General features: G+C 58.7%; 1 protein-coding gene across 1 annotated transcript; it reads left to right on the forward strand.

The window, feature by feature from the left end:
• The first annotated feature begins 622 nt into the window (after positions 1 to 622).
• SIGLEC1 (sialic acid binding Ig like lectin 1) lies at positions 623 to 27,329 on the forward strand. Its single transcript, XM_063158108.1, has 22 exons — positions 623 to 631; positions 7,761 to 7,863; positions 8,317 to 8,676; positions 8,760 to 9,056; positions 9,275 to 9,538; positions 10,309 to 10,569; positions 11,176 to 11,475; positions 12,178 to 12,432; positions 13,021 to 13,323; positions 15,116 to 15,370; positions 16,233 to 16,526; positions 17,336 to 17,590; positions 18,437 to 18,739; positions 20,096 to 20,350; positions 21,287 to 21,592; positions 22,340 to 22,579; positions 22,769 to 23,068; positions 23,153 to 23,407; positions 24,253 to 24,549; positions 25,015 to 25,114; positions 25,803 to 25,875; positions 27,190 to 27,329. The coding sequence occupies exons 1-22, from the start codon at positions 623 to 625 to the stop codon at positions 27,205 to 27,207; spliced, it is 5,103 nt and encodes a 1,700-aa protein (XP_063014178.1). The 3' UTR covers positions 27,208 to 27,329.
• The last annotated feature ends 188 nt before the right edge of the window (positions 27,330 to 27,517 follow it).

Raw genomic sequence — 27,517 nt, forward strand, 5'->3', positions numbered from 1 at the left:
CATCCCATCCCATCCCAGGGACCCCAAACCCCCCTGGCTGGGGGCTCCCCTCCTCTCTCCCCACACTGTGGGGCTGAGAGTCACCCCCAGGGCAGATTTGGGGACACGAGGTGACACTGGGGGGACTGGGACTGCCCTGGGATGGGGAGGGGTCACACCACGGGCTCCCACCCCCTTCCACGGGATCCCACTCTGGATTTGGGAAGCCCAAACTGGGAGGGATTGGGAGGAGTTGGGGGGAGCAGCAGGGCCAGGGGGACTGGGAGGACTGGGAGGGTTGAGGGGAGGGAGATTGGGAAACTGGGGGAAATTTGGGGGGAGCTCAGCAGGACTGGGGAGAGACAGGGAGAGCAGCAACCACAGGGAACTGGGAGGACTGGGAGGGACTGGGGGGAGCTGGGAAGAGCCAGAGGAGGCAGCAGGGCCAGGGCAAACTGGGATGACCGGTGGGGATCGGGAGAGGAACTGGGGGAGCCGGGGTTAACTGGGAGTACTGGAGTGGGATTGAGGGGAGTGAGGGGGAAGCAGAGAGAGCAGGAGGGGTCAGGGAACTGGGAGTACTGGGAGAACCGGGAGGGATTGGGGTCAGGGCGAGCTGGGGGAGAGGAGAGCAGAAACCAGCATGACCAGGGTAACTGGGAGGGACTGGGGGGAGCTGGGAAGAGCCGAGGGGAGCAGGAGGAGGCAGCAGGGCCAGGGCAAACTGGGATGACTTGGGGGGAACTGGGGGAGGAACTGGGGTTAACTGGGAGTACTGGAGTGGGATTGAGGGGAGCTGGGAGGGACCAGAGAGACCAGGAAGAGATGGGGAACTGGGGGAACTGGGGGATCTGGGGGAACTGGGATCAGGGCAAGCTGCGAGGGGAGAGCAGAAACCAGCGTGACCAGGATGAACTGGGAGTACTGGGAAGGACTGGGGGTAGCTGGGGGGAACCAGAGAGAGCAAGAGGGGACGGGGGAACTGGGAGGACTGGGGGAACTGGGAGGGATTGGGGTCACGGCGAGCTGGTGGGGGGAGAGCAGAAACCAGCACGACCAGGATGAACTGGGAGGGCAGGGAGGGGGTAACTGGGAGGACTGGGAGGGAATTGAGGGATTTGGGGCAGCCAGAGGAGCCCAGCGGGATCCGGGAGGAGCCGAGGGGAGCCGGGAGCCTCCCAGCCTCAGCGGGGGCCTCACCGCCACCCCCGTGCCAAAGCAAACATTTCCCTGGCGCTGCCTGGAGCCGCGTTCCCAGGCCTGGGTGACCCTTGGCAGGGCGGGGAGGGGACAATTCCGTACCTGCCACCCTCCCCTTCGGAACCCCCGCGCATTCCAGCCGGAGGGAATCCAGATGTGCTCGGGGTGGGGCGTCCCCAGCATCTGTGCGGGGCTGAGAAGCCTCAGTGGGGACCTCGGGAATGTCCCAGCAGCCGGGATTCCCAAGCTCTTCCCTCGGTTTGGAACCCCACGGCGCTTCCCAGTCCCCTCAGCCAAAGAAAACCAGTCTGTGTTGACTCAGGTGCCAGCGCCGGGACGGTGACGCGGGTGTCACCGCGGTGTCCCCGCCGAGCCCAGATTTATTTGGTTTGTCCTTTTCCTTCAACTTTTCACGGCAGGAAAGGGAAGGGAGGAATGCGGGAGGGGCTGGAGGGAAATCGGCTTCATCCCACAGCGCTGCCTCCTCTTCCTCCACCCCCTCCACGGCCGTGTTGGGAAATGGAAAAGGAGAGATTTTCCTGGGAATGGGGAATTTTGCGCTGGATTTGGGATCCCTGGCACGGCCAGCACCCGCCACAGGACGAGTGATTTATTCCCACTCTTCCCATCAGTGTTTTCCTCTCCCACAGCAGAATTCCCGGTTATCTCTGCGGCGCCGCCCATCCCGCATTCCTGCCGGCCATCCCGCATTCCTGCCGGCCATCCCGCATTCCTGCCGGGCACGGAACGAGCCGCAGCCCCCGCGGACCGCGCTCCACCCGGCCCGGGAATGAGAGCGGGACACGCGGGGTGGGTGCCCCGAACCACGGCCAGGACACTGTGGGGCAATGGGGGGGCTTTGTCCCAGGAAGGTGCTGGAACCAGGAGGACGTTGGTCTCCAGGAAAGTTCTCATTCCCAGGAAAGTTCTCATTCCCAGGGAAAATGCTGGTCCTAGGAAAAGGCTGGTCCTATGAAAATGCTGGTCTCTGGAGAATGGTGGTCCCCAGGAGAGTTCTCACTCCCAGGAAGGTTCTCATTCCCAGGAAAATGCTGGTCCCAGAAGAATGGTGGTCTCCAGGAAAGTTCTCATTCCCAGGAAAATACTGGTCCCAGGAAAATACTGGAACCAGGAGGGTGTTGCTTCCCAGGGAAAGTTCTCATTTCCATTAAGGTTCCCATTCCCAGGAAAATGCTGCAACCAGGAGGGTGTTGGTCCCAGAAGAATGGTGGTCCCCAGGAAGATTGTCACTCCCAGGAAGGTTCTCATTCCCAGGAAAGTGCTGATCCCGGCAGGATGTTGGTCTCCAAGAAAGTTCTCATTCCCAGGAAAATGTTGGTCCCAGGAAAATGCTGGAACCAGGAGGGTGTTGTTTCCCAGGGAAAATTCTCATTCCCATTAAGGTTCCCATTCCCAGGAAAATGCTGGTCCCAGAAGAATGGTGGTCCTTAGGAAAGTTCTCATTCCCAGGTGGATTCTGGTCCCAGCAGGATGTTGGTCTCCAGGAAAGTTCTCATTCCCAGGAAAATGTTGGTCCCAGGAAAATGCTGGAACCAGGAGGGTGTTGGTCCCCAGGGAAAGTTCTCATTCCCATTAAGGTTCCCATTCCCAGGTGGATGCTGGTCCCAGCAGGATGTTGGTCCCCTAGAAGGTTCTCATTCCCAGGAAAACCTTCATTGCCAGGAAGGTTCTCATTGTCAGAAAGATCCTGGTGCCCTGGAAGGTTCTCATTCCCAGATGGATCCTAGTGCCCTGGAAAGTTCTCATTCCCAAGAAGGTTCTCCTTCCCAGCAGGATCCTTGTTCCCAGGAAGATTCTCATCCTAGAAGGACGTTCGTCCCCAGGAATTTGCTCATTCCCAGAAGGATCCTGGTCCCCAGGAAGGTTCTCATTCCCCGGAGGATTCCCACTCCCAGGAGGAAGCCGATCCCCAGGCTATGGCACAGCCATCCCTGCCTCCCTCTCCAGGACACACTCAGGGATTTTTCCATCCCTTTGCAACTTTTTCCTGAATCTCCCTGATATTCCATTAATTTCAGCTTCCCTTTTCCTGCTGGTCCCACCCTGGGCCTGGAAAGAGGAACTGGATGGGGCTGTGCACAGCCTGGCACTGGAGACCTCCAGAAGGTCCCGAGCTTCTGTGGAGCTGGCACAAAGTGGGCTGGCAACCCTGGCACGGGATGAGGCTCCTGGATGTCCTGGAAAAGGGTGCAGGTATCCCAGGAAAGGGACTGGGATGGGCCTTGCCCTTTCTGGATCCTGCTGCCCGCCACGGGAATACCAGCAGATCCAGGGATCCCATCCGGAGCTGGCATCACCCAGAGCTCGAGGGAGGGCACTCCCAGTCCTGACGGTGCCAGAGCACAGCGGGCACGGCACTGCAGGAGGAAGGGGAAGGGAAACGGAGGCTGCGGAAGCGTGGGCAGAGCAGGGCTGGAGCTGGGTCAGGCTGCCCCAGCCTTTCCTGCCCGGGGCTGGGCGGCTGCTCCGGGCGGGCACGGCCCTGGCACAGATCACATGGAGCTGTGCCAGTGCCGGGAAAGTGTGTGGTGCTCCTGGCACAGATCCCAGTTGTGACAGCCCACCAGGATTGGCACATTCCCAAATCCAGGAGCCCACCAGGACTGGCACAGCTCCCAAATCCAATAATCCCCCAGTGTTGGAACAGCTCCCAAATCCAATAATCCACCGGTGTTGGAACAGCTCCCAAATCCAATAATCCACCGGTGTTGGAACAGCTCCCAAATCCAGGAGCCCACCAGGATTGGCACAGCTCCCAATTCCAAAAGTCACCAGGCCTGGCACAGCTCCTATATCCAGAAGCCCACCAGGACTGGCACAAACCCCACACACCAAGAGCTCACCGGGACTGGCAGAGCTCCCAAATCCAGGATCCTACTGGGACTGGCACAGCTCTCAAATCCAGGAGCCTGCTGGGGTTGGCACAGCTTCCAAATCCAGGAGCCCACCCAGACTGGCACAGCTCCCAAATCCAGAAGCCCACAGACCCCACATACCAAGAGCCCACCAGGATTGGCACAGATCCCAAATCCAGGAGCCCACTAGCATTGGCACAGTTCCTAAATCCAACATCCCACAGGCCTGGCAGGTTTCCCTTATCCAAAAGCCCACCCAGATTCACACAGCTCCCAAATCCAAGAGCCCACTGGCACTGGCACAACTCCCAAATCCAATAATCTACCAGGATTGGCACAGCTCCCAAATCCAATAATCCACTGGGACTGGCACAGCTCCCCAATCCAAGAGCCCACCAGCGCTGGCACAGCTCCCAGATCCAGGATCCCCCAGGCCTGGCACAGCTCCCAAATCCAGGATCCCCCAGGCCTGGCACAGCTCCCAAATCCAGGATCCCCCAGGCCTGGCACAGCTCCCAAATCCAGGATCCCCCAGGCCTGGCACAGCCCCACTTCGGTACCATCCCAGTGGGGTCTGGCACCGTTTCCCAGTGGGTGGCACAGCCGGGGGGGCACCGGGGGCCGTGGGGGCACTGGGGGCCATGGGCATGTCCCTGCTGACTCAGCACCCACTGGCACGGCCGGGAGGGGCCGAGGTCACTTTCCCACACTGCCAGGGCACAAGGTCGGGCATTGACCCCGAGTGGTCACCACAGGAGGCCAGCCTCGCCCTGTGCCACCAGTGCCACCAGTGCCACCAGCCCGGGTGTCCTTACTGCAGGTGGCACAGGTTGGCTCTGGATCAGCCTCTACATCCCCAGAACTGCAGTGCCCAGCTGAGAATTCCTTTGGGAATTTCCAATGGCAGAGCCCTCTCCTGCCTTTGAGGGCATCTTCCACCACCGCAGGTGGATCCAAGCCCAATATCCAGCCTGGCCTTGGGCACTGCCAGGGATCCAGGGGCAGCCACAGCAAATCTGGCAATTCCAGCCCAGCCCCTGCCCACCCTCCCAGCCAGCAATTCCTTGCCAAGATCCCAGCCCAATCTCCCCTTTCCCAGTGGGAGCCATTCCCTGGCTCCTGTCCCTGCAGGCCTTGTCCCCAGTCCCTCTGCAGCTCTCCTGGAGCCCCTCCAGGGACTCTGAGAATTCCCTGGAATTTTCCCTTCTCCGGGTGAACATTCCCAGCTCTCTCAGGGCTGAGGTGCTCCAGCCCTTGGAGCATTCAGCATTCTCAGGACAACCAGGATCCATTTTGGTGGCCCAGGAGGACAAACACCATCACTTCCAACATTCCCCTTTCCTTCTTTCCCAGTTTATCCTGAAGCCACATGATGTGGGATATTCCTGGATCAGTTGGGATCAATTTTCCCAGTCATGCCTCCCCAGTTCCAATTGCAATCCCAACCCCTTCCCAGCAGGGTGAGGGCAGAGCCGCCCTTGATCCCATCCAAGACACAACAAAAACGTTCCCGAGCTATCAGCACAAATCTCAAACCGTTCCCACAGGGAACAACACCAGCCCTGCCCCAGCCCCACCAGCAGGACCCTAAACCCAAAAACCTTGGAGCGCTCCAAACCCACCCTGGCCCCAAATACGTGGAATTAGGGAAAGGCTGCCGCGGTCGCCACTTCCCAAAATCAGAGCAGGGACTCCAAAGAGGGAAGTGCTGCGGTTTGGGGCTCCTCACCCTCCTCCCACAGCTGATAAAGGGACGTCCCTGAGCGCGGGGACAGGCGACTTCCTGATGCCACCGCTCCGGAGGTGGCACTGCCAGAGCCACTGCCACCACCAGGTAACATCATGGGATGGCAAAGGATGGGAATTCTGGGGACAGGTATGAGGGGTGGGGGTGGCTCGTGGAGGATCCCTTTGGGAGCCTTGTCCATCTCCTGCCAGGAGCCAGGGAAGTGCCTGGAACTCCAGGAATCAGATCCAGACTTGGAGGGGGTCACATCCATCCCTTATCCCAAGGAATGGTGTCCCACCACCCCGTGGTCCCTGTTTCTCTGGGTTTTGGGATGTGGTGGAGCTGAAGGGTCCCACACGGGGAATGTCCCCTCTCTGAGCTCATTCCTGTGCCAAAAAGCAACTTTTGAACTGCAGGGATAGGTGGGAGACTGGGAAAAAATTCCTCCCTCTGAGGGTCGGATGGTTCTGGAATGGAATTCTCAGATTTGCTGTGGCTGCCCCATTCCTGGAAGCATCCAAGGCCAGGTTGGACAGGGTTTGGAGCCACCTGGGACAGCAGGAGATGCCCCTGCCCATGGAAATGAAATGAGATTTCCGCCCCTCCCATCCCAACCCATTCCTTAAATCCCATTTGGGGACACCAGGGACACCTTCCCCACCCCAGGTTGCCCCAAGGCCCACACCAAAAGCATTTTCCTAGAAATCTTTCCAACCTTTGAAATTCCGAGCAGCCGGGCCCTGCCACGGGCCACCGACCCCATCCTGAGGGATCCCCCTGAGGCCCTCAGGAATCGAAACTGGGAGAAACCCGGGAGAAGAAACGAAACTTGGCACCAGCACCAGTTGGGGGCTGGATCCCGGCTCTTCCTTCCTCTTCCGGCACAAATCCCGTGACAATTTGTGGCCTCACATTGTCCCCCCCTCCAAGCATCGACACCCAGGGGCCACCCCAGCCATTCTCTGTGCTCATAGTCTGGAAAAAATCCCAAGTAAAGCTCTCCAGAGCGGGAAATCCAGCCCGAAATCCAAGGAGCGGCGAGGAAATTGGATACAGATGTGGGAAAAGGAGGTATTGGAGAAGGAGGGAACGGTGGAGAGGGAAAGGCCGGAGAGGGGGGCTGGGAGAGGCCTCGTTCCTCAGGGAGAGACCCAGGAGAGCTCAGAGGAGGATCGGAGCTCGCAGCAATCCGATCGCTGATTTCCGGGATGTTGGGAAAAAGCTGAGGGGGAAATTATTCTGGTTTGTCACAGAACGATGAGGGGTGAAACCGAAAGGAATGTCAGGAGTTCGTCTGGAGCTGCAAAGATGTTTTAAATATTCCTCTGTTTATTTTTTGTATTCCTCTTCTTTTCCTTTTCTTGGTTTCTTTTTCTTCTTCTTTTTCTTCTTTTTCTTGGTTTCTTTTTCTTCTTCTTCTTTTTCTTCCTCTTTTTCTTCTTCTTTTTCTTCCTCTTTTCCTCTTGCCTTTTTTATTCCTTTGTTCATTTTTTTCTTTATTTTTCTTTTTCTTTTTCTTTCCCTTTTTCCTTTTTCTTTAGTCTTCCTTCCTTCCTTCCTTCCTTCCTTCCTTCCTTCCTTCCTTCCTTCCTTCCTTCCTTCCTTCCTTCCTTCCTTCCTTCCTTCCTTCCTTCCTTCCTTCCTTCCTTCCTTCCTTCCTTCCTTCCTTCCTTCCTTCCTTCCTTCCTTCCTTCCTTCCTTCCTTCCTTCCTTCCTTCCTTCCTTCCTTCCTTCCTTCCTTCCTTCCTTCCTTCCTTCCTTCCTTCCTTCCTTCCTTCCTTCCTTCCTTCCTTCCTTCCTTCCTTCCTTCCTTCCTTCCTTCCTTCCTTCCTTCCTTCCTTCCTTCCTTCCTTCCTTCCTTCCTTCCTTCCCTTTTCCCTTCCTCTTTGTTTTCCCTCCTGATTCCAGTGGGATTTATCCCACAGGGATCCATCCCACCCATTCCAGGGTCCTCAGCCACCTCCTCTTGTCCCCAGGGTCCCCTGTGCCGCTGTGACCCCGTGTCCCCCATGTCCCCTGGCGGTGCCACCATGCGCCTGCCCCGCTGCCTTGTGCTCCTCGCCAGCCTCGTCCCACCAGGTATGGGGACAATGACACCCTGGGGATTGTCCCCGTGGGACTGGAAGCTGGGATTGGCCCAGTGGGTGGGAGTAGGAGCCAGGCAGGAATCTGGGGGACCCCAAGGCTGCTCCTGGGGGGATTTACCGTGATCCCACACTCCAGACAAGCAGAGATGGGGTGACAAGGGGACAGCCAGGCCATGGGAGCAAGGACAAGGCGCCAGGGTGAGGAAATAAATTTGGGACCCCAGGACGTCTCTTTCCCCTTTTTCTACATTATTTAGGCCCAAAAGATTCAGCTTTTCCTGGTTATCTCCCTCTCCTCCACCCCAAAACCTCCTCTTGGAGGGGTTTATCCCAAATCCCACCTCCTTTCCCACCTTCCCCATCTAGCACAGGTGACGTGTCCCCAACGTGTCCTGGGGGAAATGGGGACACTTCTGGCTCCCTGATCCGATTTTCCCTGACACAGCCCTCGGCTCCTGGGGGGTCTCCTACCCCGAGTCCCTGCGGGCCAGTGGAGGGTCCTGCCTGGTTGTTCCCTGCACCTTCAGCTACCCCGCGGATGTGACAACCTCCGGTGGCATCGTGGCCATCTGGTACAAGGACTATGACGGCCAGCGGACGGTTGTGTTCCACTCCGCCGCCCCCCAGGATGTGGATTCCCGTTTTGGGGGTCGTGCCCAGCTCCTGGGGGACCCCATGGCCCGGAATTGCACCCTGCTGCTGCGGGGGGTGACACCAGGGGACAGTGGCCTCTACAGGTTCCGCTTCGAGATCATCCACGGCGACCGCTGGTCGGCATCGCAGGATGTGACCCTGAGCATCTCAGGTGGGTAAAACACCGAAACTCCCCAAAAATTCCCTTCTTGCCCCATTCCATGAGGTCATCCTGCCTTCTGCTCTCCATACCAGACGATCTGGAGCTTCCCAGTGTCACCAGCAGCGAGGAGCAGACCGAGGGACAAAGGTCCACCTTGGAGTGCTCCACGCCCTACTTCTGTCCCGGAGGTGACACCGCCCTGCACTGGGAGGGCTACGACCCCCAGGTGTCCGAGGTGTCCAGCCACGTCCAGCTGGACACCAGCGGGGTCAGCCACCAGGTGACCCTGACCAGCTCCTTCACCTGGAAGGACCATTCCAAGAAGCTGCTCTGTGTGGTGTCCGACGGATCCAAGAGGGCGAGCACGGAGGTGGTGCTGCGGGTCAGGCGTACGTGCGGTGGGGACAGGGGACACCTCTGTCACTGCCACCACGGCCACATCCCCCTTCTGCCACCCCCTCCTTCCCTGCAGCATTTTCCTCCTGCTTCTCCCTCCCTTTCCTGCTCCTTGGCCATATCTGTCCTTTAGGTGCCACCTCCTGCCACGCACCTCCCCATGGTGGTGACAGCGCCCTGTGCCCACCACGCCCCTCTGTGTCCCCCGCAGACGCCCCCAAGGACACGCAGGTCTCGCTGAGCCCTTCCTCGGGGAACATCGTCGTGGGTGACACGGTGACCCTGAGCTGCGAGGTTGGCAGCAGCCACCCCCCGGTCTCAGGGTACCACTGGTACAAGGACGGGGTGGCCGTGGGCACCGAGCGGGTGCTGGCCCTGCATGGGGTGCGCCGTAAGGACCACGGGCGGTATCACTGCAAGGCCCAGAATGCCCTGGGCACCGGGGTGTCACCTCCTGTCACCCTCCGCGTGTTCTGTAAGTGCCACGGGAGCTCTGCCAGGGTGGGACATCCTGAGGGTCCCACATTGGGGTGGCACGGATGGGATGGAGGTGGCCGGTGCTGCTGGAGGTCCGGGAATTGGGGTGTCCATGCAGGAGGAGGGTGGTGGCCCCATTGTGCCACACTTGTGTCCCATCTCTTGGTGACCCCAGAAAAGGGAGGGATTTCCAGCCTGGGACAGGATGCAGAGCTGGGAAGGGGTTGGGAGCTTGTGGAGATCCAGAGCCGTGGTGGGAAGGGACCTTAGCGATCATTCCCACCCCTGCCATGGGCAGGGGCACTTCCCGCTATCCCAGGTGGATCCAGGCCATGTTCTGCCTGGCCTGGGGCACTTCCAGGGATCCAGGAGCAGCCACAGCTTCTCTGGGAATTCCACCCCCACAGGAAAGGGAAGTCTCCTCTTCCCACCAGATCCCTCGTCAAAGACAAATCCCATCCTTCCCTGCCTGAGCTGGAATCCCACAGGGATCATCTCTCCCCAGATGGGTCCCTGTGTCACCCCCAAAACCCCCCTGAGCCCACCCTGAGAGGTGAAAGACCCTTCTCCACCCCCCCTGAGTTTGGCCCTTGGGGCTTTGCTCTAAAGCCAGGTGTCTCCAGCTGGTGGCAGGGGACAAACCCAAATGTCCCCCAACTCTGTTGTTGGGGCTTCCATCTTCTCCCAGGCTCTGGAATGGGGGACTTGGGATGGGGGATCTGTTTTCCTGTCCCAGGGACCATTCTGAACGTGTCCCTTCTCCTTCAGCTGCAGAGATCTCAGCCAGCCCTGCGGCCGAGGTGCTCGAGGGGACGGCCACCACCTTGTCGTGCGATGTCCCCGGGCGGGAGGGACACCCCGAGGAGCTGACCTACACCTGGTTCAAGAACAGCGCGTGGCTCAAGGAGGGCCCAGCCCACACCCTCCTCTTCCCCGCGGTGGCCGCCGGTGACGCCGGCTACTACTCCTGCCAAGTGACCAACAGCCAGGGCAGTGACACGGCCCAGGCCATCAGCCTCAGCGTGACGTGTGAGTGCCGCCAGCTCCTGCCACGTGGGGCTGTGCAAACCCCACAAAATCCAGGAAATCCCCCCAAAAAATTCATGGCAAAATCTCTTCCTGAACGCCTCAGGGGTAGATGAGAAGGGTCAGCCCTGCTGAGTGAATTTTATGGGAATACAACAAATTTTGGCCATGAGGCAGGTGTGAAGGTGACATTAAGTGACATCTGGGACGTCTCCATAGCAGCATCTCCCACTAATCCCTCCATTCTGTAAACTGGGGAGGTTTTTCATGGAGAATCCAGCGGGATAAGAACAGCTCAGGAGGTTTTCAGGGGGGAAATAACCCAGCCATGGGTTGGTTGTGACAATTTTGGGGTAAATCCGACCTGGTGACACATGGCACAAGCAGATTGTGACATCCAGGTTGGGCAGGGGGACACTTCCCATCCCTAGAAGTGCCCAAGGCTAGGTTGGATGGAGCTTGGAGCCACCCGGGCTAGTCAAAGGTGTCCCTGCCCGTGGGACCAGCTGGGATTTAATGTCCCCTCCAACTCAAACCGCTTTTGGGATTTTTTCCTTTTGACCACACCACGAGGACACCCCAACCTCAGCATCCTCTCCCATCCCACAGATCCACCCCGAATTCCCACCCTCACGCTCTTCCAGGAGACCCAGGGTGGCCGGCTGGTCATCGTCCGCTGCACCGTGGACAGCCACCCTCCAGCCACCCTGGCCATCAACCGCGATGGCACCGTGCTGGCCACCAGCGGGGCACAGGTGGCCCTGGGCCAGCGGCTCGGTGTCACTGCCTCCCGCAATTCCCTGCGGCTGGAAATCCGGGATGCAGGACCCCAGGATAGCGGGAAGTACGGCTGCACCGCCAGCAATGTCCATGGTAACGCCAGTGCCACCAAGGTCCTGGTGACCCGCGGTGAGTCCTGCGGTGACACGGCTGCTCCTGGGTTTGGGGTGACGGTGGACCCCCAAAACTGGGGAGACACGCAGTTCACAGAGGTTGGGGGACCACTGTGGTGGCACTAGCGGACATCGGTGTCCTGGGGGCTCTGTGGTGTCCCCTCCTCAGCAGGGTCAGAGCTGCTTCTGGAGCTGGATGGGCTCCTGGGTTTTGTTTCCCAAAATGCCAAAAATCAGTAAATTTATCCAAATGTTTCTGCCTCATCCATCCCCACCCGTCGCTGTCCCCTGACCCCCAAGTCTGGGTAATTTGGGGTGACAGAGGTAGCAGAAGGAGAGAAAAATTCCTCAAACCCATGTCCAAGAGGAACATCCTTTAGGATCTACAAAAAACCCCAAAAAAAGACCTAAAGGCCCAATTCCAGAGAAACCAAACCTGGATTTGGGTGTCCCAGTGGGAAGCTGGGAGCCAGACACGGCCCAGCTAGCGGGAAGAGGGGACAGGGTCTGTCCTGGGAAAAAGTCACCAGGATGAAGCTGGCACTTGGAAAAAGCGGGAAAGGGTCAAGAAAGGCCCCATTGGGCTGTGCCAGGGAATGTCACCTCCCAAAGACCCATGATGAGGGAGGGGACTCAGGGAAGGCCAACAGGGAATTGAAGCTGGATGGATCCACAGGAAGGATTTCCCTCCTTCCCTGAAATCCTTCTCCCACTTCAGCTGCAGGGCTCCTGATCCAGCCCTCGGCAGAGGTGACAGAGGGGACCGCGGTCACCCTGACCTGCGTGGGGACAGGGGACATGGAGGAGAAGCCGCTCTACACCTGGTACAGGAACGGCCGGAGGCTCCAGGAGAGCTCCTTCCCGACCTTGGAATTCCCATCCGTCCGCGGGGACGACGCCGGCGCCTTCCAGTGCCAGGTCCGGAGCAGGAACGGCAGCGACACGTCGGAGGCTGTCCCGCTCCGAGTGCTCTGTGAGTGTCCCGTGGGAATTCCAAAGGGTACTGTGGTTGGGCGGGGATGGTCCCACCCTGAGGTTCCCTCCATCCCCACCAGCCACAGCCAAGGAGCTCTTGGGGCAGGAATGTGGGGAGGGTGAAAAATTCCCTTTGGTGGGTAAATCTGGGAGTTCTGGGGGGGAGGAATCTGGAGAATTCCCACCTTCCCAAGAATTTTAATGATTGTAGAACCATGAATGGTTTTGGCCTGGGGGACCTCAAAACTCATCTCATTCTGACCCCTCTGCCATGGGCATGGGCGCCTCCCACTAGACCAGGTCCAACCTGGATGTCCAAGAGTTTCTCAGGCAGCACTGGGAGCATCAATCCCTTGGATTCTGAGGGTTTTCCAAATGGATCCAGTGGTGTTTTGTGTCTGGATTGGGTTGGGAGGGACCTCAAAGATCTTCTCATTCCAACCCCTCTCCCCTTGGCAGAGACACCTCCCATTATCCCAGTTTATTCCAAACTCCATCCAGCCTGGATGATCAGGCAGTGCTGGAAGCATCAACCCCTTGGATTCTGGGAGTTTTCCTGACCTCATGGATCCGTTTTCCCCCACAGACCCCCCGAGGCAGCCGGTGCTGAGCTCGTTCCTGCAGAGCCAGGGCGGGCGCCTGGGCATCATCCAGTGCTCCGTGGAGAGCGACCCCGAGTCCAACCTCACCCTCCGGAGAGGGGACGATGCCATCGCCTGCACCCAGGGCTGTCCCCAAGCCACCAGCCCCAGGGTCCACGTCACCAGGTCCTACAACAGCCTGAGGGTGGAAATCCGGGATGTGGTGGTGGAGGATGAGGGGATTTACCTGTGCCAGGCTGGGAATTCCCAAGGAAGCGCCAGCGCCACTGTGGATTTCAAGGCTGACAGTGAGTGGGGACAGGGGACATTGTGGCATCTGGGAATGTTCTGAGGGAGGGGAGCGTGGAAAGGGAATGCTGGGGAAGGAGGCAAGATCAGGAGATGGTGGCAGGAGGGGCAGAAATGTCGCGTGGAAATGTCACATGTCCATGAAATCCAGACATGGATATGCCACATGGAAATGCCACATGGAAATGTCATGTGTCTGTGAAATCCACACATGGAAATGCCACATGGAAACATCACATGTCCATAAAACCCAAACATGGAAATGTCACATGTCCATGAAATCCAGACACGGAAATGTCACATGGAAATGCCACATGTCCATGAAATCCAGACATGAAAATTTCACATGTCCATGAAATCCAGACATGGAAACACCACATGGAAATGTCACATGTCCATGAAATCCAGACATGGAAATGCCACATGGAAATGCCACATGTCCATGAAATCCAGACATGAAAATGTCACATGTCCATGAAATCCAGACATGGAAACACCACATGGAAATGTCACATGTCCATGAAATCCAGACATGGAAATGCCACATGGAAATGCCACATGTCCATGAAATCCAGACATGAAAATTTCACATGTCCATGAAATCCAGACATGGAAACACCACATGGAAATGCCACATGTCCATGAAATCCAGACCTGGGAATGCCACATGGAAATGTCATGTGTCCATGAATCCAGACATGGAAATGTTACATGTCCATGAAATCCAGACATGGAAACACCACATGGAAATGTCACATGTCCATGAAATCCAGACATGGAAACACCATATGGAAATGTCACATGTCCATGAAATCCAGACACGGAAATGTCACATGGAAATGCCACATGTCCATGAAATCCAGACATGAAAATTTCACATGTCCATGAAATCCAGACATGGAAACACCACATGGAAATGTCACATGTCCATGAAATCCAGACATGGAAATGCCACATGGAAATGCCACATGTCCATGAAATCCAGACATGAAAATTTCACATGTCCATGAAATCCAGACATGGAAACACCACATGGAAATGTCACATGTCCATGAAATCCAGACATGGAAATGCCACATGGAAATGCCACATGTCCATGAAATCCAGACATGAAAATTTCACATGTCCATGAAATCCAGACATGGAAACACCACATGGAAATGTCACATGTCCATGAAATCCAGACATGGAAATGCCACATGGAAATGCCACATGTCCATGAAATCCAGACATGAAAATTTCACATGTCCATGAAATCCAGACATGGAAACACCACATGGAAATGTCACATGTCCATGAAATCCAGACATGGAAATGCCACATGGAAATGTCACATGTCCATGAAATCCAGACATGGAAACACCACATGGAAATGCCACATGTCCATGAAATCCAGACCTGGGAATGCCACATGGAAATGTCATGTGTCCATGAATCCAGACATGGAAATGTTACATGTCCATGAAATCCAGACATGGAAACACCACATGGAAATGTCACATGTCCATGAAATCCAGACATGGAAACACCATATGGAAATGTCACATGTCCATGAAATTCAGACATGGTGTCTCCCCCATGACATTCCAGCCCCTGGTGGGGGTTCCCTGGCTCTGTACTGAGCAAAACGTGGCCAAGGGATGTCCCTGGGCTGGTGGCACTGCCAGGCTCAGAGCTGTCCCCACCATGGCACTGTGGGATCAGCTGGAATTTGCCCGCGCTGTCCCTTGGTGGCTTTGGGGGATTGTCACCCCATTGCTGACACCAGACTCTGTTTCCTCCTGTCCACAGCTGCCAATGTCACCGTGTACCCATCCCCCCGTGTGCTGGAGGGTGACAATGCCACCCTCACCTGCCACCTGAGCAGCGGCTCCACAGCTGTCCCCAACATCACCTGGTACCACAACGGGCAGCAGATCTCCACGGGCTCGGCCACCTCGCTGGTGCTGCAGCCGGTGGTCAGCAGGGACACGGGGCTCTACCGGTGCCAGGCCAGCACCGCGAGCGGCAGCCGGAGCTCTCCCGACATCCTCCTGGATGTGCTGTGTGCGTCCCTTTCCCTTTCCCTTTCCCTTTCCCTTTCCCTTTCCCTTTCCCTTTCCCTTTCCCTTTCCCTTTCCCTTTCCCTTTCCCTTTCCCTTTCCCTTTCCCTTTCCCTTTCCCTTTCCCTTTCCCTTTCCCTTTCCCTTTCCCTTCTGTTTCCCTTTTCACTTCCCATTCTCTTCCCCTTTTCTCCTTTTCCTTTCAATTTCACTTTTCCTTTTCCTTTCCCATTTCTGTTTTCTTTCCCTTCACCATCCCCTTCTGTTTCCCCTTTCCCTCTCCCTTTCCCCTTTCCCCTTTCTCTTTTCCCTTTCCCCTTTCCCCTTTCCTTTTTCCCTTTCCCCTTTTACCTCTTTCCCTTTTCCCCTTTTCCCCCTTTTCTCTTTCCCCTTTACCCCTTTCCCTTTTCCCCTTTCTCTCTTTTTCCCCTTTCCCTTTTCCCCTTTTCCCTTTCCCCTTTTCCCTTTCCCCTTTTCTCCCTTTCCCCCTTCCCCCTTCCCCTTTCCCCTTCTCCTTCCTTTCCCCTTCTCCTTCATTTCCCCATTTCCTCTTTCCTTTTCCCATTTCCCCTTTCCCCTCTTCCCTTTCCCTTTTCCAATTTCCCTTTCCCCTTTCCCCTTTCCCCTTTCCCCTTTTTCCTTTCCCATTTCCCCTTTCCCTTCTTCCCTTTCCCCTTTCCCCTTTTCCCCTTTCCCCTTTTTCCTTTCCCATTTCCCCTTTCCCTTCTTCCCTTTCCCCTTTCCCCTTTTCCCCTTTCCCCTTTCCCTCCTTTCCCACCCTTTCCCAGACTCCCAGAGCAGTGACCCCTCCCCAGGACCCCTTTCCTGATGTGATTCCCAGCCTCTCATCCCATTCCCCCTTGCAGACCCCCCTCGGGACCCTCTCCTGACGGCGTTCCTGGAGGCTGAGCAAGGCTCCCTGGCCATCTTCCAGTGCTCCGTGGCCAGCAACCCCCCAGCCCAGCTGGCCCTGCTCCGTGACCAGGAGCTGGTGGCCACCAGCGCCGGTGGGAGCAGCCCACGGGTCACCGTCTCCGCTGTCCCCAACTCGCTGCGGGTGGAGATCCGGGAGGTGACACCGGCAGATGACGGCAGCTACCGGTGCACGGCCACCAATGCGCACGGCTCCGTGGAGCGACGGCTGTACCTGCGCGTGCAAGGTGGGAAGCCCGGGATTTGGGGGCTGGAGTGGCTCATCCCAAGGGAATGACCACGTGTCTGTGCTCCCAGTGCCACCAGATCCCTCCCAGGGACCAGAGTGGCTCAATCCATGGGAATGACCATGTGTGTGCACTCCCAGTGCCACCAGATCCCTCCCAGTGCCACCAGATCCCCCCCAGTGCCACCAGAGTGACTCATCCCATGGGAGTGACCTCATGTCTGCACTCCCAGTGCCACCAGATCCCCCCCAGTGCCACCAGATCCTCCCAGTGCCACCAGATCCCTCCCAGGGACCAGAGTGGCTCATCCCATGGGAATGACCATGTGTGTGCACTCCCAGTGCCACCAGATCCCTCCCAGTGCCACCAGATCCCCCCCAGTGCCACCAGAGTGACTCATCCCATGGGAGTGACCTCATGTCTGCACTCCCAGTGCCACCAGACCCCCCCCAGTGCCACCAGATCCTCCCAGTGCCACCAGATCCCTCCCAGGGACCAGAGCGGCCCATCCCATGGTAATGACCATGTGTCTGCTCTCCCAGTGCCATCAGATCTCTCCCAGTGCCACCAGATCCCTCCCAGTGCCACCCCCTGCCTGTATTCCACCACCTCAGCCCTGGGCATCTCCAGGAGGAGCTGGGGACACCCTAAGGGGACAGGGAGCACCAATAGCACCAATATCGGAGCTGTCCCAAATCCTTGGACAGAGTGGGAATATCGCACCCCACAGGTTATGGAAGTGACGAGGGGACACCGGCAGTGCCGAGCTCTGCCCTGTCCCCTCTGAGCTGGCACTGTCCCTGCTCCAGCCATCCACGTCCTGATCTCACCATCCTCGGAGGTGCTGGAAGGTGACAACGTGTCCCTGCTGTGCCAGGTGGCCGGAGAGCCACCGGGTGACACCGTCTACTCCTGGTACAAGGACAGCAAGTGGCTGCAGGAGGGTCCTGACAGTGTCCTCGTGCTGTCCCATGTCACCAGCGCTGCCACCGGGCTCTACCACTGCCGGGCCCGGAGCTCCGCGGGGACCAGCATGTCCCCTGCTGTCACCCTGAGTGTCTGCTGTGAGTGGGACCTGCCTGGGATGGGATGGGATGGGATGGGATGGGATGGGATGGGATGGGATGGGATGGGATGGATGGATGGATGGATGGATGGATGGATGGATGGATGGATGGATGGACGGATGGATGGAACAGAATTGGGATGGGAGGAATTGGGATGATTTGGGATGAGATGGAATTCGGATGAAATGGGGTGGGATAAAATGAGATGGCGAGGAAATGCAATGGGATAGAATGGGATGGGATGGGATGGGATGGGATGGGATGGGATGGGATGGGATGGGATGGGATGGGATGGGATGGGATGGGATGGGATGGGATGGGATGGGATGGAACTGGGATGAGACAGAATGAGATAAAATGAGATAGGATGGGGATGGGGATGGGGATGGGGATGGGGATGGGGATGGGGATGGGGATGGGGATGGGGATGGGGATGGGGATGGGGATGGGGATGGGGATGGGGATGGGGATGGGATGGGATGGGATGGGATGGGGATGGGGATGGTACCAGTGGAATAGTATCAATGGGATGGTGCTGATGGGATGGGATGATACCACTGGAATGATACCCTTGCGATGGTGCCAGAAGGATCGCACCACTGGAATGGTGCTGAGATGGGATGGTACCACTGGAACGGTGCCACTGGAATGGCACCATTGGAATCATGCTGAGATGGAATGGTGCCAATGTGATGGTGCCAAGGGGATGGCACCACTGGACTGGCACCGATGGGATGATGCCACTGGAATGGCGCCGATGCCCCCCTGTTGGACGCTGGCCCCCTCGCTGGATTCCGGGGGTCCCTGGGTGCATCCTGAGGTCTCTCCCCCCCTCCCGGGCAGACCCCCCGCGGGCGCCGGTGCTCAGCACCTTCCTGGAGCCCCCGTGGGGCCAGCGCGGGATCCTGGAGTGCTCCGTGGACAGCTCCCCACCGGCACAGCTGGCCCTCTTCAAGAACGGGGCCCTGGTGGCCTCCACAGCGCTGTCACCACCTGTCCCCCAGCCGCGGCTCGGTGTCACCTCAGCCACCAACGTGCTGCGTGTCCGCATCCACCCCGTGCTGCTGCAGGACGAGGGCGAGTACTGGTGCGTGGCCACCAACGCCCATGGCAATGCCAGTGCCAGCGGGAACTTCTCCGGAGGTGGTGAGGCACTGGGAATGGGATCCATGGGATCCATGAGATGGGATCAGTGGGATCCATGGGATGGGATGGAATGGGATCCATGGGATGGGATCCTTGGGATGGGATGGCATGGCATGGCATGGCATGGCATGGGATCCATGAGATGGGATCCATGAGATTTGATGGGATCCATGAGATGGGATCCATAGGGTGGGATCCATGAGATGGGATCCATGGGATGGGATGGGATGGGATGGGATGGGATCCAGGGGATGGGATGGGATCCAGGGGATGGGATGGGATGGGATAGAACGGGATCCATGGGATGGGATCCATGGGGTGGGATGGGAAGGGATCCATGGGATAGGATGGGATCCATGGAATGGGAATGGGAATGGGAATGGGAATGGGAATGGGAATGGGAATGGGAATGGGAATGGGAATGGGATGAGAAGGAGATGAGAAGGAGATGGAGAGCTGCAGGCAGCAGATGGAATGGCAGGATTTGGGTTATGGTGATGAAGTGAAGGGATGGGAATGGGGGAGGGAGTGTGGAGAGCAGCTGGAATAGGATGGACAGGATGAAAACGGGGAAAAAGGGGGAAAATCTGTGTTTATGGGGATGGAGGTATTCTCAGAGAGCTGCAGGTGTCCTGGGCATGTGGCAAAGGGACAGGGCTCTGCTTGGATGTGATTCCAAGGGCTGACTTTGCTGTGTCCATTCATGGCACTGCCCTGCTGCCATCACCCTGGGAATCATGGAATCATGGAATGGTTTGGGTTGGGAGAGACCTTAAATCCCGTAAACCCCACCCCTGCCATAGACAGGGACACCTTCTACCATCCCAGGCTGCTCCAAGCCCCGTCCAACCTGACCTTGGACACTTCCAGGGATGGAGCATCCCAAACAAATCCATGGGAACACCACAGGAATGGTGTCACCTGTGGGTTGTGATGGCCGTTACCTCTTTTTACTGCCCTGGAACTCTTTTTCCCATTCTGGAAATTGAGGGATCCCCACTTTTTCCCAGAAGTGAAGGACCACCATTTTTTCCTGGAAGTGAGAGATCACCACTTTTTTCTGGAAATTGAGGGGAGGGATCACCATTTTTTCCTGCAAGTGAGGGATCACCACTTTTTTCTGCAAATTGAGGGATCACCACTTTTTCCTGGAATTGAGGGATCCCCACTTTTTCCTGCAAAGTGAGGGATCACCAATTTTTCCTGGAAGTGAGGAATCCCCACTTTTTCCTGGAAATTGAGGGACCACCAATTTTTCCTGCAAAGTGAGGGATCATAATTTTTCCTGGAAATTGAGGGATCACCACTTTTTCCTGTAAACTGAGGGATCACCGTTTTTTCTCCTCTCCCGTGCAGCCGCCCGGGTCTGGATCTGGCCGTCCCCAGACGTGCGGGAAGGGGGCAGTGCCACCCTCACCTGTGTGGTGGCAGGAGGGGACCAGGACGTGCTGAGCTACACCTGGTACCGGAACCAGGTGTGGCTGGGCACCGGCTCTTCCCACAACCTCACCTTCCCTGCGGTCACCGCCTCTGACGCCGGCTCCTACCACTGCTCCGTGCAGACCCCAGCCCGGAACCACAGTGCCACCCCTGTCACCCTCAACGTGCTCTGTGAGTCCCCCAGGCACCTTCGTGTCACTTGGTGTCCCTTGGTGTCACCCCTCGGTCGGTTCCCATGGCTGGAGAGATGGGGCAGTAAGGCCTGGTTTAATTTAGGTGGATTAATTAATTAGGGGGGGCTCAATAAATGTATTCCAGAGGATAATTAAGCCAAGCTTTACACCCCAGAACTGCCCACAGACCCCAAAACCTTCTCCAAGTTTCCTCATGCTCCACACCAAACCCAGCAGGAAAATCCTTGTCTTTAATGCTGGATTTAGGACATTATTTTTATCCCTGACTGGGAAAATTAAAACCAGATTTTGCTAAAAAAAAAAAAAATAAGGAACAAAATGTTGTTGCAAGTTGGAACGTGAGAAATTTTTTCCTCTTTTTTATGAGAAAAAGATGGTGTTAATTTATAAATCTTCCTGATGAGTGTGGGACGGAGGCTCTGGAGCATGGGGAATCCCTGGCATGAAGAGGTTGGAGCAGCAGGAAAAGCTGAGGGAGCAGGGAAGGGGGACTTAGCCTGGAGAAAAGGGGGATCGGGGGTGGGGGAAATGGATTTGTCAAAGTTTTAAAGTTTGACAGAAGGGTTGGACAAATGGGGACATTGTGGCTCTGCACAACTCAACAGGAGGGGACAGCCGGGGGGTCAAGAACAGGGACAGGACAAAGGGACATGACCCAAAGCTGTGCCAGGGGAGGTTTTGATTGGATATTGGGAATTTTCATTTGTTTTGGAAATTTTGGTTGGATATTGGGAATTTTGGAATTTTCCCTCCTGGAAAGTGCGGCAGTGGAATTCCATCCTTGGGATGTGGCACTTGGGGACACACTCAGCAGTGGCCTGAGGGGACACCTGGACTCGATGAGCTCAGAGGGCTTTCCCAACCCAACCAATTCCACAATTATCCCGTTCTCCGCATTTTTCCTATCTCACAGACCCCCCGAGGAACATGAGGCTGCAATCCTTCGTGGAGAGCAGCCAGGGGACGGCCACCATCCTGCTGTGCGCTGTGGACAGCCACCCCCCGGCCCAGCTCACCCTGCTCAGGGGGGGACACCCGGTGGCCTCCAGCCCGCCCAGGGGAGGTGACAGCCCCCGGCAGAGCATCCGCGTGTCCCCCTCTCCCAACGCGCTGCGCTTGGAATTCCGGGAGGCCTCCGAGGAGGATGAGGGTGAATACGAGTGCCAGGCACGGAGCGCCCTCGGTGACACCCGCGCGTCCCTCACGCTCCGGGTGCAAGGTGAGGAGGGGGACAAAGGTTTGGGGACACTGCCAGGGGGGCTCTGAAGGGTGCAGGATTTGGGGTACCCAGTTTTGAAGGAGCTGGACGTTGGGGACACCAATTTGGGGCTGGGGGCTTTGAAGGGAAAAGGTGACCAAAATGCGCTCCCCGCAGCCACCAGGGTGCTGGTGCGACCCTCACGCTCTGGGTGCGAGGTGAGGAGGGGGACAAGGGCTTGGGGACACTGCCAGGGGGGCGTTGAAGGCTTTGAGGTACCCAGTTTTGGAGGAGCTGGAAGTTTGGGATACCAATTTGGGGCTGGAGGCTTTGAAGGGATAAGGTGACTGAAATCCACTCCCCGCAGCCACCAGGGTGCTGGTGCGTCCCTCACGCTCCGGGTGCGAGGTGAGGAGGGGGACAAAGGTTTTGGGGACACTGCCAGGGGGGCTCTGAAGGGTGCAAGATTGAAGGGTGCAGCATTTGGGTGCCCAATTTTGGAGGAGCTGGAAGTTGGGGACACCAGTTTGCGGCCGGGGGCTTCGAAGGGAAAAGGTGACCAAAATGCGCTCCCCGCAGCCACCAGGGTGCTGGTGCGACCCTCACGCTCTGGGTGCGAGGTGAGGAGGGGCACAAGGGCTTGGGGACACTGCCGGGGGGCGTTGAAGGCTTTGAGGTACCCAGTTTTGGAGGAGCTGGAAGTTTGGGATACCAGCTTGGGGCTGGAGGCTTTGAAGGGATAAGGTGACCGAAATCTGCTCCCCACAGCCACCAGGGTGCTGGTGCGACCCTCGGCCGAGGTGGCGGAGGGGACGGAGGTGACTCTGACGTGCCAGGCCCCTCAGGCGCAGCCGGGGACGCTCTACACGTGGTTCAAGAACGGGCGGTGGGTGACAGAGGGACCCGAGCCCTCGCTGGCGCTCCGCGGCCAGCGCTCCGACGCGGGGCTCTACGGCTGCCGGGCGGGCCGGGGGCGCCGCGCCCCCCCCGTGGCCCTCGCCGTGCTCTGTGAGTGGGGGGCGACACCTCCGGGAGGGCGGGAGGGGACACCAGGACGCGCCACCCCCGCGGGGACATCGCTGCCCGGTGTGTGTCGCCACCCCGCGACACGCGGCGACAGCGCAGCCCCCGCTCGGGGGTGACCTCCTTGTGGCCCGGCGAGATGTGGGGGGACACTCGCTGTCCTTGTCGCCGCAGACGCCCCGCAGGAGCCCAGCTTCGTGGCGCTGGTGGAGCCGCGCGGCGGGCGGCAGGCGGTGCTGCTGTGCTCGGCCGACGGTGTCCCCCCGCCGGCCATCGCCGTGAGCAGGGGACAGGGCCACCCACCCCTGGCCACCAGCCTGGGCCCCTCGGACCCCCGCTTCGAGGTGCGCGCCACCCCCACGTCGCTGCGGGTGGGGATGGCGGCGCTGGAGCCGGGCGACGCGGGGCTCTACCTGTGCTCGGCCACCAACAGCCGCGGCTCGGCCACCGCGTCCCTGCGCCTGCAGGTGCCAGGTGAGGTGTCCCCGAGCCGCCAAGTGGCCAAGGTGCGGGCTTGTCCCGGTGGGCACTCCTGGAGTCCCCAATGTCGCTCCTCAGGGGTCGCGCTGACGGTGGAGCCCTCGCAGGAGATCCCCGAGGGCTCCAAGGCCACCATGAGCTGCTCGGCCACCGCCTGGGGGGACAATGGTGTCAACTACACGTGGTACCGCGACGGGAGGTGGCTCTGGGAGGGACCGTCCGGCACCTTCGTCCTCAGCCCCGTGTCCAGCGCCGACGCCGGCTCGTACCAGTGCCAGGCCAGCGGGTCATGGGGCACGGCCACCTCTGTCCCCCTGAGCCTCAGCGTCCTCTGTGAGTGTCCCCAGCGCCTCCAAGCCGTGTGTCCCCAGCCCCTGTCACTCGTGTCGCCTCCGCAAGGGCAAGGAGAGTTTCCTCCTCTTCCTCTTCGTGCCCTGCTCCTCTCCCTTTGGGGATTTTGGGGATTTTTTAAGGCAGATTTGGGGTCCAAACGTTCCAGAGCTGAGGAATTTTCTGGTTGGGTGTGGAATGAGGGCTGAGGAACGTGGGAAGCCACCAGAGCAGAGATGGATGGGGTGGGGATGATCCAGGATGGAGAAGGGGTGAGTTGGGAAACTCTTGGTGGCTTTGGGAAGGGGATTTGGGGGTTTTTTTAGGATTGGTCCTTCAGAAGTTGGATTTGGAGCCAAAAAGCTCCAACCTGAGGGGTTCTCCGGATGGAGGTAGGAGCAGAGGATGAGATGATGATCCAGGCTGGAGGAGGGATGCTTTAGGAAGTTTTGGGAAAGGGATCTGGGTTTTTCTTTTAGGATTGCCCCCAAAAAATCAGATTTGGAGCCAAAAAGCTCCAACCTGAGGCGCTCTCCTGCTGGAGGTGAAAGCAGAGGATGAGACGACGATCCAGGCTGGAGGAGGGACACGTTAGGAAGCTTTTGGGAAAGGGATTTGGGGCTTTTTAGGATTGCCCCCCAAAAATCAAATTTGGAGCCCAGAAGCTCCAAGTCAGGAAGATTCTCCAGCCTTGGGGTGGCAAGACAAAGACTGGAGAGGGTTTGAACCCCCCAGCACCGGGATGAGCAGGATGGGACAGATCCAGGGCCACTTCGAAGCACTTTTGGACAGCCAGGCCAGGCTGTGCCACCCCGTGTCCCTCTGCCACCCTCGCTGTCCCCTCACAGACCCCCCCCGGGCCGTGTCGGTGAGCACCTTCCTGGAGAACCAGAACGGACACGGGGCCATCGTGCTGTGCACGGCCCAGAGCCACCCGCCCTCCTCGCTGGCCCTGCTGCACCACGGCCACCTCCTGGCCACCAGCCTGTCCCCTGCTGTCACCCCGGGGGTGCGGGCCACCCCCTCGCACAACGCTCTGCGTGTGGAGCTGGTGGCCCTGGGGACAGCGGCCGGGGGACGCTACATCTGCGTGGCCACCAACGCCCTGGGCAACGCCACGGCCAGCGCTGACTTCGATGTCCACAGTGAGTGGGGCCGGAGGAAATCCCAAAAAAATCCCAGGAATTGGGACGTGGAATGGGGTCAAACGGCAAAATATGAGGGTGGCACTTGTGGCTCTCCTGGGGACACCTGTCCCTGGCAGGGTGGCCTTTAGGACAGGGGACAGTGGCACGGTGAGTGGGGCCGGAGGAAATCCCAAAAAAATCCCAGGAACTGGCAGATGGAATGGGGTCAAACAGCAAAATATGAGGGTGGCACTTGTGGCTCTCTTGGGGACATCTGTCCCTGGCAGGGTGGCCTTTAGGGCAGGGGACGGTGGCTGCCAGGAGCAGCAATTGTCCCCACCTGTGACTTCCCCCCCATGTGTGTCCTTACCCCAAATGCTGCCTGTCCCCCACTTTGTCACCCCCCGGTGTCCCCTTCACCCCTCTTGGGGCACCCCGAGGTCTGGGGGGTCCCACTGGCACTGTCCCCATCTCTGTCCCCAGCTCTGAGCCACCTGAGGACCTTCCGTGTCCTGTCCGGGCTGTTCGTGGCCATCGTGGCCATGGCCACCGTGGCCCTGCTGGCCCTGAAGGTGTGGCCCAGGTGACGTCCTGGATGGGGCGGGGTGGGGGGACAGGGACACCTGGGTGGTGGGACAGGGACACCTGGGTGGTGGGACAGGGACATCGGGGTGGCACAGGGACCATGGGACGAGGGGACAGGAACCACGGGATCAGGGGACAGGGACCCCAGGGGGGCACAGGGGCCACTGGATCAGGGGACAGGGACCCTGGAATGGGGGGACAGGGACGCCAGGGTGGCACAAGGACCCCAGAATCAAGGGACAGGGACACCTGAGTGGTGGGGCAGTGACCCTGGAGTGGTGACAAGGACCCCAGGGTGGTGGGACAGTGACCCTGGCACAGTGACAATGACCCCAGGGTGATGGGACAGTGACCCTGGAGTGGTGACAAGGACCCCAGGGTGGTGGGGCAGTGACCCTGGCATGGTGACAAGGACCCCAGGGTGGTGGGACAGTGACCCTGGCCCCAGGGTGGGACAGTGACCCTGGAGTGGTGACAAGGACCCTAGGATGGTGGGACAGTGACCCTGACACGGTGAAAATGACCCCAGGGTGGTGGGACAGTGACCCTGGAGTGGTGACAAGGACCCCAGGGTGGTGGGGCAGTGACCCTGGCACGGTGACAAGGACCCCAGGGTGGTGGGGCAGTGACCCTGGCACGGTGACAAGGACCCCGGGGTGGTGGCAGCTCCCTGTGCTCCCTGGCAGGATCAGGAATTTCCGGAGCTGGACCCGTGCCGAGGACACCCTGGAGCTGAGGAGCAAACAGGACCTGCCACAGGTGGGGACAGCCCTGGGGACATCACTGGGGACAGCCCTGGGGTCCCCTGAGCTCTGGGGGGTCCCTTCCAGGAATCCTGGGATCAGGCCCAGCCTGGTGGCCCCGTGGTGCCACCACAGCCATGGCTGTCACTGTCACAGGGACAGGAGGGACAGAGCCATGAGGGGACCCAAAATCCCCATCCCAGCCTCGTGCCAGGGGGGCTCCATGGCACAGAGGGGTGGCAATGCCCCCCAGGATGTCCCCTGTCCCCATGGAATGTCCCCAACCACAGGCAGGCTGTCCCCAGACATGGGCACAGTGTCCCCAGACACAGACAGGGTGTCACCAGACAGGGGCAGGATGTCCTCAGCTATGGATAGAATGTCCCCAGCCATGAACAGGGTGTCCCCAGACATAGCTGAGTGTCCCACGCTGTCCCCAATCATGAGCAGTGTCCCCAGCCATGGGCAGGATGTCCCCAGACACAGACAGTGTGTCCCCAGACATCAGCAGTGACCTGAGCCAAGGGCAGAGTGTCCCCAGAGAAGGACAGGGTGTCCCTAGACACGGAGAGAATGTCCCCAGACACAGACAATGTGTCCCCAGCCATGGACAGGGTGTCCCCAGTCAAGGACAGGGTGTCCCCAGCCACAAAGAGGGTGTTCCCAGACATAGATAGAGTGTCCCCAGCTAAGGACAGGGTGTCTGTCCCCAGTCATGAGCAGTGTCCCCAACCCTGGGCAGAGTGTCCCCAGATAAGGGCAGAGTGTTCCCCAGCCATGACCGGTGTCCCCAGCCATTGGCAGGGTGTCCCCAGCCATAGACAGGGTGTCCCCAGACAAGGGCAGGGTGTCCCCAACCATGGGCACCATCCAGACATGGACAGGGTGTCCCCAGACAAGGAGAGTGTGTCCCCAGACAAGAATAGGGTGTCCCCAGACAAGGACAGGATGTCCCCAGCCATGGCAGAGTGTCCCTGGCCAAGGGCAGGGTGTCCCCAGCCATAGACAGGGTGTCCCCAGGCAAGAAAAGGGTGTCCCCAGCCAAGGACAGGGTGTCCCCAGCCACAGACAGGGTGTCCCAAACCATGAGCAGTGTCCCCAGACACAGACAGGGTGTCCCCAGGCAAGCAAAGGGTGTCCCCAGGCAAGCAAAGGGTGTCCTCAGCCAAGGACAGGGTGTCCCCAGACACAAACAGGGTGTCCCCAGCCATGAACCGGGTATCCCCAGCCATAGACAGGGTGTCCCCAACCATGAGCAGTGTCCCCAGCCACAGACAGGGTGTCCCCAGCCACAGACAGGGTGTCCCCAGACACTCCCAACCTTTTCCAGACGGACGGAACATCCTGACCCGGTGCCTCTCGGACCCCAGGCCAGCCGTGGCCGCTGGATTTTCCCCATCCTGGCTGGACCCAGGGACCCCCCCGGGGATCCCCCGGCCCCATTTCAGCCCCTCGTCCCCTCCCCATGGATCCTTGTCACCAGCAGGTGACACCGCCGGGCTGGGAAACCCCGGGACAAGAATAAAACCCAACCTCCCGGTGCTGGGCACGTCCTGTTTGTCACCCGCTGTCCCTTTTCCCTGCCATCCATCCCGGTGGTCCCTCGGAGAGGGAGGGGACGCTGGGGTCCCCAAGCCACCCGTGTCCCCTCGGTGCCT

This window comes from Melospiza melodia, chromosome 5, assembly GCF_035770615.1.
Source record: "Melospiza melodia melodia isolate bMelMel2 chromosome 5, bMelMel2.pri, whole genome shotgun sequence".
Taxonomy (NCBI): Eukaryota; Metazoa; Chordata; class Aves; order Passeriformes; family Passerellidae; genus Melospiza; species Melospiza melodia.